Source organism: Electrona antarctica, assembly GCF_951216825.1.
Source record: "Electrona antarctica genome assembly, chromosome: 2".
Classification (NCBI taxonomy): Eukaryota; Metazoa; Chordata; class Actinopteri; order Myctophiformes; family Myctophidae; genus Electrona; species Electrona antarctica.
Window position 1 is genome coordinate 43529751 of NC_136807.1, and position 12069 is coordinate 43541819.

Sequence of the window (12069 nt, forward strand, 5' to 3'; positions counted from 1 at the left end):
GGGAACGTTTTTTTTTGGACTATTTCCACACAACAGCTCTAAGGTATATTATTAATGACATAGTAAAATGTTGAAAATGAGTGGAATGCCCCTTTAACTAAATATAGGGTCTAAGTGGTTTTAACCTATGTTGAGAGGACAATGTTTCTGAAAAGTTCTCCTTGAGGACTAGAGAGCAAAATCTCCTGTCACCTGTCTCCCCGTGTAACCCTTCAGGCCGTTTCTTTGAGATGAGCCAGCTGACCTTTATAGAGGCTGCTCTGGCTGTGTGGCACAATTAATTTGTGTGACTGTGACTGTGTCTCTGCGTGCGCATACATACATGTGTGTGCATCCGCCTAGGGTGAATTAATTGAACGACTGAACTGCAGGCTGAACTTTGGCAGCATGTGCCAATATTTATCACTCATGTCTCCTTGCAGCCTACTGTATGTCACCGTCCCATACTGTACTTCAGTTGACACAATGCCAGCAGTTTTCACACAGGGCATTTTACAGCAGTTGACATTGACAAGACAATAGACAACTCTGTATCAGTGGACCAATTTAACACGCTAGAAATTATAGTTATGCATTTTAATAGGTGGATGAGGACGACTGATAATCTCATTATTATGGCCAGTTTCATTTTGGCCTTCGGAGACTCTTTAATTGAATTTAACCCATTTAGGCCCGACGTTGAAATAAATAAATAAGTCTCCTGAAAGAATATTATATTCAAAGATTTGTGCCACATTTTCACGATTTTTCCAAAATAGCAGACCTACAAGCTCGTAGCGCGCCACTCGGTGGCGCGCTATGAGCTTGTAGATCTGCTATTTTTCAATAGCTAAAGTATAACGTAATGCTTAATTAAAACACCAAAAGGGGTTCCCGCCCAGAATGGGTTAAGCTGAAGCTGCAAGCTAGTGTTTTTCCCAAGGACTGTCTAAAGAGGACGAGACGCGAAGACCGTACGGGCGACGCCATGTTGCTTATGGTGCGCCATGGAAGGAAAGAAACATGCGCAATGGGCTATATGCAGCCAACTCTTCCGCGTTCAGCTTCCTTGGTCTCAACTGCGCATGTTTCTTTCCTTCCATGGAGCACTATAAGCAACATGGCGTCGCCCGTACGGTCTTCGCGTCTCGTCCTCTTTAGACAGTCCTTGGTTTTTCCCAGGAAGTGGAATTGAGCGGCACTCGTTTAAGGTATTTGATAACGTGCCGATCCCCTAGCCTAGAGACACCTGCCGTGAAAACTGCTGCTCTGTGTAGCTGACCATTTTGCTCTGTGTTTGTCTTGTTGTGTGATATCTGTCTTACATCTGTCCTCCTCTTTGTCCCTTCTCTCTCTCTCCCCAACTCCTCATTTCATTTATTTTTTTATATTTGGTTCCTCAATTTTGTGTGCCATCTACTCCTACCCTGTGTCTGTCTCTCTATGTCTCTCTCCCCCTCTCCATCTCTCGTCCTGGTGTTGGCTCAGACCTGAAAGACATAACCAACAATAAGCATAGATACTTGCTAGCCTCAGAGAATCAACGCCCTGGCCATTTCTCCACAGCCCCTATTGGCTCCCTGACAGCCTCCCCATCTTCTGGCTCGCTCTGCAGCCAGGTGGGCCTGCTGCAGTCGGTCACCAGCATCCAGGAGCGTATCATGTCCACCCCAGGAGGAGAGGAGGCCATTGAGAGGCTCAAGGTAAATGATGGCCACGCTATAGTCTTGAATCAAGATGCATGTACAGTACCTACAGTAGGATGAGCCAGTGACATCCCAAACAATGATAGTATCAGGAAGCCAGGTATTCCATGCAGCGTCAAGAATCAAGAAGGTTATATTTGTCACTTGACTAACTTATACAAGTACAAGCAGCGATGAATGTATGTGGATATGACTGTGGCTATAAAATGGCAGTTCGGTGAAATGAGCAGGGGTTAAAGCAGGGGTTCCCAAAATGTTCAGTTTGAAACTCAAAAGATACATTTGGTGTTTCCCTGGAACCCAAACATATATTTATGACTTACATACACCTAGTTTCACTAATAGTGAAACAAATGGGAACATTGAGCTATAGCCTCACTGGGGGATGCACAAACACACCCCGTGTCATAGACATGGCTAGCATCTTCCACAACAACGGCCGTAAAAAGTTGCAACTCAGATATGTCCTGCACCCTTACCTGAATACATTGTTCTATTGGGCTGAGGACTTGGACATAGACAAATCTGTGTGTGGGCTGGACGTTTCCAACCCCTTTTTGGGAGTGAGCGCTTGAATCACAGAAAGAATTGGAAAGTTTTGTCAGATTATCACCTCATGTTAGGATTCAGTTTAAAACTCAGAAAACGTTGCCTTAGAAGGGAGCAGCAGAATCCTGAAGTCTCAGTCTCGCACCACCTCTGTTTCCAAATGACTGTCTGGAACACGTCTGGCTTCTGTCTCTGTGAGGACTGGGAAATTCTAGAAGTTTTTTGAGGGGCGCTAGCCTCTCCTAAGTCCAGCTTTGAGGGTCTGTGTGAACACAAACATTGAAGACAAAAGTGTCTAAACGCAAACATTGAAGACAAAAGTATGTAAACGCAAACATTGAAGACAAAAGTGAGGACGCAAATTTACACCAGGGTCCTCCATTTTCAATTCATCAGAACATTTAAAGACATACAAATATACACTTCTATGCAACAAAAGAAACCATCATATACACAGTAAAAAAAAAAGGAAAAAGTGGGGCGGGACTTTAACTTTTTTACAGGGGCCAGTTTCGAATTGCAGCCATCCGTAATTGCTCTTTATGAGTGGTTTTGAAGGAGTCTAGCGATTCGCATTTCTTAACAGCTGTTGCTATTCGTCTGACTCTGTTGATGAGGGAGTACATAGGGTGGCAACGATCAGCCATTAGGAGCAGCAGTTTCCATGGCGACGGTGGTGCCCAGTCTAGGTATCATCCAGTCATCCAGTGACGTCAGCCGTCGAAGACGCAGATAGGGAGGATATATTGGACCAAAAATAGACCTAGATCTTTACGGTGTCTTTACGGCGTCCACGCAGATAGGGAGGATACATCGGACCGAAAATGGATCTGGATCTTTATACGGTTTTAAAAGTCGATGGTTGAAGCCAATAATAATTCACTCCCATCCGTAGGCCGGTGTTCACAGTGGAGCAGTTTAACTAACCATAGGACCTCATTCTACCATTACTGTACGTGTAATGTTGAATGATGATTGTTTTGCATATACAAAATGCATTGCACAGAGAAAGCTAAATAAATGGTAATAACTCTAGATATTGTAGCATTTCAGTGATGTTGAATGCTTTTTTAACAGTTGAATGGAGTTTACTAGGTCCATTTTTATAGTGAATATGGTCAATTGTCATTGTGTTGTATGATGCTATGAAGACACAATAAACTTGCGAAAAAAAAGTAATCTAACGTGTCAGGTGCTGCGTTATGTCACAGAAGGATTTGTAGTGTGACACAGAATAATATAAACAATGTCGAGAAGAATATATGGCTAGGCCGTTAACCCTTTACAAAATCATGTAGCCTTAGTTTAGTAGCAACATCCCCTGTTTAAGAGTTTGATTGATTGAAGTATTTATTAACAGAATGGGTACATTTTGACAACGAAAGCACAACTCAATACAAAAACTGTTACTGTGGACACCATGATAAAGCATTAGAAAAGCGTATCTTTGAAAGACAAAGAAGATGTCTTTGTTGCTCTTTATTTGGTCTCAAAAATGTTGCTCTTTATTTGGTCTCAAAAATGTTGCTCTTTATTTGGTCTCAAAAAATGTTGCTCTTTATTTGGTCTCAAAAATGTTGCTCTTTTGGTCCCAAAAAATGTTGCTCTTTATTTGGTCTCAAAAAATGTTGCTCTTTATTTGGTCTCAAAAATGTTGCTCTTTATTTGGTCTCAAAAAATGTTGCTCTTTATTTGGTCTCAAAAATGTTGCTCTTTTGGTCCCAAAAAATGTTGCTCTTTATTTGGTCTCAAAAAATGTTGCTCTTTATTTGGTCTCAAAAAATGTTGCTCTTTATTTGGTCTCAAAAAATGTTGCTCTTTATTTGGTCCCAAAAAATGTTGCTCTTTATTTGGTCCCAAAAACGTTGCTCTTTATTTGGCAAGTGTCTGACAGTGTGCGGGACCTATTCTTTGTGTTTCAAAGATGCTCATTATTTTCATTATGCTCTATTGCCCTACGCACCTCTCACCAGCCTTTTAAGGTATTTTGCGAAAAAAGCATTACACTTAACAGGGTCCACCATTTTCAATTCATCAGAATATTTAGAGACGTACAAATATACACTTCTATATACAAAAAAATCACACCCTTGTGAAGTGAGGGGCGCTCTTATCATCGTACTTCATCCATTCATTTAATCTTTGTGTAGGACAATAATAGCCGATTTATTCGTCCACATATGAAGTAAATTCTCCATTCATTGTCAATGGGAATCGGACGTTACGGGGGCCAGTTTCGAATTTCAACCGTACGTAGGTGCCCTTTGAGAGCGCTTTTGAAGGAGTCAAGGGATTCACATGTCTTAATGACAGTTCGTAGAGCATTCCACAATTTGGGGGTATAGGAGCGAATTTATAGGAGCGAATTTATAGGAGCGAATTTAGTCCCTTGTTTGTGCAGAATCTGGGTTGTACATGGTTTGTTGAACTCCCTCTCGTGTTGTGGGTGTGGACTTCGTTGACGTTAAGGAATTATTTAGACGGGTACATGGGTATCTTGGTCGTGTAGAAAATCATGTGGACCAGACCCATTACAAGATGCTGTACTCTGTCGTCAACCCTAAGCCATTCCAGCCTGTCAAAATGGGCAGGGGTGAGGTGGGTGGGCTCAAGCCCTGGGTGGGCGGGCTCAAGCGCTCCACACAGAACAATGTGGACCTAACACAGTGTATATTATATTTTCAAACTTTTTTTTCCACTCAAATAGTGTTGAAACTATTTGAGTGAAAAATCAGATGCAGATTCAGTAAGATGCTGTACCGTACGTCCCCAAACGGCTAAAACACAGAAGAAGCCCACAGTTCCAGATGCTACGGGATGCCATTATTATTAAGTACTGTATATTAAGACTGTGCTCTTACTTAAGCCCAACACACACCGTCTGTGAAGCGGGTGCGCAGCGACGCGGCACAGTATTGCTGCGCGTCATAGCCGCACAGCAACACCCACAGGACGCGGCGCGCTACCGCGCGGCTGGCCAGCCACGCCCACAGATTCCCGGATGGAGGCCGTGCGGCAACGCCTGGAAAATAGAACGGCGGCGTATCGGAGCGGACGCCACCGGTGTGGGATAGGTTCATTGAAAATAACGGAGGCGGCTGTTTTGACTCGCGGCGTTCACAGTGTTTGGCTTTAGCAGTTCAGATCGTGAAACACAAGCTACCTTTTGTTGACTTATTTCTCTCTCTCTGACCTGTGCTTAGGAATCAGAGAAGATTATTGCTGAACTCAATGAGACCTGGGAGGAGAAATTGCGGAAGACGGAAGCAATCCGTATGGAGAGGTTAGTGTGTGTGTGTGTGTGTGTGTGTGTGTGTGTGTGTGTGTGTGTGTGTTAGAGTTCTAAACTCTGCCCTAACCTGACCAGGCCCGACCCGAGGTTTTTGGGCCGGGCCGGCCTAAAATGTATGGTAATCAGTAGGGCCGGTCCGGGCCTCGGGTTCCATGAAAAAAAAAATATATATTGCATTTGTTTATAATAATAAAAATAACACACATATCACACCTAGCAATCTATTTTAAACAAAAGCTTCAGACTGACTAATTTAATGTATATTCTTTTGTGTGCTGAACATGGTACTGAACGCAGTACTGACCATATTTGGAAGAGACATGTCGATGTACTGTATTCAGTTGACTATCACTTCCTCGAAGAGAGTGCATGTGCGTGTGCGTGTGCGCGTGTGATGCATTACAAATGATTTGAGTTTGACCTGGATTTATTTTCATAATTTAGGGAGGCCTTGCTTGCAGAGATGGGGGTGGCAATCCGTGAGGACGGAGGCACGTTGGGAGTCTTCTCTCCAAAGAAGGTAAGAGACAGACACACACGCACACGCACACACACACACACACGCTCACACACACACACACACACACACACACACACACACACACACACACACACACACACACACACACACACACACACACACACACACACACGCTGCATTATCCTTTTCCCCCATGAACAGTGATGCAGCCACAGCTATCTAGTCCCTGCCCCATTACATCATTACCATTCTTTTCCATGTGATATCATTTCCAACTGGATCCTCCTGGTTTTTTTTCCCCCTGCTGGTTTCCCCATCATTTCACCTTTCATTCTCTTGACATGGTCTGCTTCCTCCACTACCCTCAGCTTAGCCACGAAAGGCCATTCGATGGACATTTTCCCACCGAGAAGGTTTGTTGAAGCAAACATCCCACTCTAGATGCGGCCCCTACACTTGAACCCCTAGCATTCCCTATTCTCGGGGTGAACATTCTGCGGAAATAGCAGATCTTCAAGCTCACAGCGCGTCACACCGCCTTGTGAGCGAAGAGATTTGATTGATGTGGCCTACCTAGTATAGTTCCTGAATGACCCCGGTCCATATAGGCAGGGTATATAGGGTGTAAGTGTTCATTGTCTGTTGTGGTGATTTACAACCATTAGTCCCTTGTGATTACTGCCATCCCGTGTGTAGACATGCATTTTACCTCCGGCTACAAACGTCTACTAGACTACTACATTGTAACGTCTAGGGTAGGGTTCCAGTTTACTCTCTACTGGCCCACAAGATCAGATTTCCACATCATTCTTTTCCAAAATGGCTCCTGTATTGTAGTTAAAAGTTTCAATTCCTCCCTTCCCATCATAACTTGATATTGAGTCTGCTTGCTCTTCCGTTTTCCACCCCTGAAGACAACTTCTCAGTTTTCATGCCTCTAGTACTGCTTGCTGAGAACCTGCAGAGACTGGCTATTATATTGTGAATTAATGGTATACTGGTATTCCCAGAACCCTGGGAAATGCTAAAGGTGGCCTTACACTAGCTGATTTTTTTCAATCTGAAATCTGATAGCACCACACACTACAGGATAATCAGAGCGGGGCAGAGCAAATATCAAACATTCTTGATGTTGATCGGGCCGATCGCGCTTTGAGTGGTCGGGCACCCCCCGAGCGTCAAAAATGCCCGATTATCGGCTAGTGTAAAGCCACCTTTACACTGTCTGTTTGGTAGACTGCTGCTTTGGATCCTAAAACATTATATTAAACAAGACTTCTAAGACTACTACAGAGAGTGCGGATTGTATTCCTTTCTACTTATCTGAGTATATTCTTGAACTTTTCCAGACTGCCCTTGAGTTGAGCGAGCCTTTCCCTTGAAGTGATTCCCAGATCCCTCCCTGCTTCTCTACCTCCCAGCAGAGGCAGCATTTATTTTATATATTGTAGTATACCAGGATTATAAAGCTCAGTAAAAGTTCCCCCATGTGCTATTAGTTTTTACATTTTTTACAATTTTACAATTTATTTACACTCTCAAAGATAAATTATTTGTACTGGTTAATTCACAGCTCAAACACGATTGACACTCTCCTTGCTTTAATGTCGGAAAGATCCCCACTTTGAATTCCATCACCTTTTTTTGGGGTGTGGTTTCACCCCTCTGCTCACTGCTTCCATTTTTTTCCCTCTTTCGCTTCCTCTTATTCATTTTCATTTTGTTTCTCTCTCTTTGGCTTTCACCCTGCTGCCTCTCCGTGGGGTAGCTTGTGAAGCCTTGTGATCTGTATGCAGGCTTAAATGGGGTCTTTTCCCCAAAGAAGGTTGGTCTTTCAGTGAAAGTAGCTCTTAGCATCATGTAGTCCTTTATACAGTATTCTAACTCAATATGCTACAGTTGGGTGCCACCGATATTGTCCCTTATCATTTGACCCATTTAGGCCTGACCTCAAAATTTAAAAGAATCCTTCTAAATCCTCCAGTTTTCTGAAATAAATATTTTCTCGATTTTTCAAAAATAGCAGACCTACAAGCTCATAGCGCGCCACCGAGTGGCGCGCTACGAGCTTGTAGATCTGCTATTTTTCAATAGCTAAATTATAACGTTATAATGTTTAAAACACCAAAAGGGGTTCCCGCCCAAACTGTCCTTTTGCGCAGATCACGCAAAACTCAGCAAAAAGAAAAGGACAATATCGATGGCCTCCAACTGTATCTAGCTTGCCACGTATGTTCACACATACAAATAGTTTGTCTCTATGAAGTTGGTGCATTGCACTGAAAGCAACAGTATTTTTTCATTATTTGAATTGACTTAAAGAAGCTAGTAAGTACATACACTGTAGAGGCTGGTATAGCAGCATAGCTAGGTAAATATGAATGATTGCGCAAAGTAGTAGGGTAGTAGTAATATGCATTCACAATTCACTCATATGAATAAATATGTGTGGAGGTTATGTGTTAATGTAGTGTAAGTACAGTATTTAGGATTTGAAACTATGTCAGACAGTTGTCATTTACCAGTAAAATTACCAGGTAAATGCCCAATGCACATGCTGACATTCTGGGTACATATAATGGGTTCACCTCTCGTCACTTGCAGACGCCACACCTGGTTAACCTGAACGAGGACCCACTTATGTCAGAGTGTCTGCTGTACTACATCAAAGACGGAATCACAAGGTAACCAAAAACTTGAACCCTCACAATGGAATGCTAAAGAATAATAATTATTAGAAGTCCTTGGATTGCAGAGTCTCTGAAATACCACAGAGCAATTTTCATTGTTCCTCTGTTTTTGCTCGGCTCAGATCAGACGGATGATGGAATCCGCCTTTGATCACTAAAGTTTTATGGGTTTAAGTTTCTGTCGTCTCCTCTCTTCCTCCGTTTCACCTCCTTCGGTAAACTTTTTTTTTGCGCCGGTGTATTTTGTTACCTCACTGCCTCGGGATGATAATGAATGGCGGGATCCAAGATGAAACACAGTTTTAGTGTGTCACAAGTTGGCACAATAGTTTTTATGGGTTCAGCCGTGTCCTCAGGGAGCGCTTTGTCACCAAGATGGCTGCAGCTAATTTGGCTGCAAGTGAAACATGCACTCACTCAAAATGGCTACCCTTCGTTTATGACAGGGTGGGCCAGGCGGATGCGGAAAGACGACAGGACATCGTTCTGAGTGGTGCTCATATCAGAGAGGAACACTGTATCTTCCGTAGCGAGCGGAATGCCAACGGGGATGGTGAGCGTTGTGTGTGTGTGTGTGTGTGTGTGTGTGTGTGTGTGTGTGTGTGTGTGTGTGTGTGTGTGTGTGTGTGTGTGTGTGTGTGTGTGTGTGTGTGTGTGTGTGTGTGTGTGTGTGTGTGTGTGTGTGTGTGTGTGTGTGTGTGTGTGTGTGTGTGTGTGTGTGTGTGTGTGTGTGTGTGTGTGTGTGTGTGTGTGTGTGTGTGTGCAAATTTGTCAAGGACCCATGCCGTATATCGTAGACCGTGGTTCCCCAACCTTTTTAGCTCGAGAGCCAGAAGACAAATTTGATGTTTCCCCGTGACCCAAACCCGTGAAAATAGCCGATCTACAAGCTTGTAGATCGGCTATTTACCAAAATCTGATTTGATCATTAAATAAATGTTCAGAATGGTGGGCCACGAGGCCTGGGCCATGGCTCAGTGGTCCAGGCACCTTGGCTGGTAATCCAGTCTGGCAGTGTGCCACGGGTTCGACTTCCGATCCCGACGGCCTTTACTGCATGTCTTCCCCCCATCTCTCTCCCCATTTCCTGTCAGCCTACTGTCTGTCCCTCCATAAAAAATACAAAATAAAGGCGAAAGCCACACAAAAAAAATAATAATAATGGTGGGCCACGAAGGATTCTCAAGTGGGCCCTGATCCAGAGAGGGTTGGGAACCACCACTCTACTAGACTGAATGCTGCAAAAGGCAGAACACATACTCCCATTAGAATACATTACACACACGTCATCACAGCGTCATCTTTATTTATTGGCTTTGACCAATGAGAAAAGTAATTAAATAAATGCCAATTAGTCAGCACTCATTGGCACTGTACCATATTGAAGGTAACACTACTGAGGCTCTCTGGGAAGCCTGCTATGACTCACTGTTGATTGGTTGGTATCTCGTTCACTGCAGTGATTGTAATGCTGGTCCCCTGCGAGGGATCGGAAACCTACGTCAACGGCAAGCGTGTCGACGGTTGTGTCCAGCTTCGTTCAGGTGGGTAATTATTACAAGGACAAGTTCTCCATTTTTTTTAACCCATTTTGACCCGAGATCAGATTCTAAAAATGTCTTCTACATCCTGACAGTTTTCTGAAAAAGCTATGTTTCCATGTCAGTCGTTCTTCGATTTTTCAAAAATAGCAGACCTACAAGCTCGTAGCGCGCCACTCGGTGGCGCGCTATGAGCTTGTAGATCTGATATTTTTCAATAGCTAAAGCATAACATAAGGCTAACACCAAAATGGGTTAAGTATACGTACTGTAACACTGTCATTTATACAGAGTGAAACAAGCATATGACTCATAACTTTGGACATGTAAACTTGGTACTTTTGTCGTACAGCAGTTTCGAAAATAGCCGCTCAACAAGCGAGTTTGTGGCGACAGCGTAAATTAAGTATTTCAGAGCTGTGAGGCAATAAGCCATGATTTGTCTCTCACAGTAAACGTTAGGCTTCTTGAAACCTGGAGATGCTGCAATCTCTGGAAACATTGCTGTGTGTACCTAGAGTCAGGATGTGACGTTTTGTTTACTTTGTTAAATGTGGGCCGGTAAAGCCCTGTCAGACTGTAATTGTGATTTAGGAATGTGCAAATAAACTTGACTAAACGTGACCTATAGTATTGGGTGTACAGTAGATCTTCAGTATACACTACACAGACTATAGTATCTATGGTACTGCATGTGAACATTCTTCAGTCAACGAGTCATCAAATTGCTTCCTTTTCTGACACCCAGGCATTGTTGAAGAGACGCAATTAATTTTGACTTTCATAATCTCTTTGACAATACATGAAGAACCAAGTCACCTTTATATTCACACTTCTCCACAGGTCCTATACCTACTATATACTAGTGTTGCTAAATGCCACTACTTGACTGAACATGTCCTCCAGGCTCCAACGGAACAGTTTCTTTGTCAACACTTGTGTGTTGACAAACTTGTGTCCATCTTTTCAGGAAACCGCATCATCATGGGAAAGAACCACGTGTTCCGGTTCAACCACCCAGAGCAGGCGAGGGCTGAGAGGGAGAAGACCCCGTCAGCAGAGACCCCCGTGGAGCCCGTGGACTGGACGTTTGCCCAGAGGGAGCTTCTGGAGAAGCAGGGCATCGACATGAAGCAGGAGATGGAGAAAAGGTAAGGCCCCCAGTCCACCACCCAGGGAACAACTGTTAAGGCACCCACCAACAACTGTTAAGGCACCCACCACCCAGAGAAGAACTGTTAAGGCACCCACCACCCAGGGAACAACTGTTAAGGCACCCACCACCCAGGGAACAACTGTTAAGGCACCCACCACCCACCACCCAGAGAACAACTGTTAAGGCCCCCACCACCCAGGGAACAACTGTTAAGGCCCCCACCACCCAGGGAACAACTGTTAAGGCCCCCACCACCCAGGGAACAACTGTTAAGGCACCCACCACCCAGGGAACAACTGTTAAGGCACCCACCACCCAGGGAACAACTGTTAAGGGACCCACCACCCAGGGAACAACTGTTAAGGCCCCCACCACCCAGGGAACAACTGTTAAGGCACCCACCACCCAGAGAACAACTGTTAAGGCCCCCACCACCCAGGGAACAACTGTTAAGGCACCCACCACCCAGGAAACAACTGTTAAGGCCCCCACCACCCAGGGAACAACTGTTAAGGCACCCACCACCCAGAGAACAACTGTTAAGGCCTCCACCACCCAGAGAACAACTGTTAAGGGACCCACCACCCAGGGAACAACTGTTAAGGGACCAAAATAATGATTCTTCTACATTCTCTAATAGTTTAGACTTGATGTTTAACAATAATTTAACTCTTG

The 12069-nt window shown here is 44.0% G+C and overlaps 1 protein-coding gene across 2 annotated transcripts in view; it reads left to right on the forward strand.

The window, feature by feature from the left end:
- The window catches only part of kif1b (kinesin family member 1B), a 100230-nt gene that overhangs the window by 45268 nt on the left and 42893 nt on the right, over window positions 1-12069 (forward strand). The window contains exons 14-20 of one of the 2 annotated variants that reach the window (XM_079492548.1): window positions 1468-1682; window positions 5438-5517; window positions 5971-6046; window positions 8612-8691; window positions 9144-9250; window positions 10158-10241; window positions 11209-11389. In XM_079492548.1, coding sequence (XP_079348674.1) covers window positions 1468-1682; window positions 5438-5517; window positions 5971-6046; window positions 8612-8691; window positions 9144-9250; window positions 10158-10241; window positions 11209-11389 — 823 coding nt within the window. The remainder of the gene's footprint in view (window positions 1-1467; window positions 1683-5437; window positions 5518-5970; window positions 6047-8611; window positions 8692-9143; window positions 9251-10157; window positions 10242-11208; window positions 11390-12069) is intronic. The other variant, XM_079492547.1, reaches the window with a different exon arrangement.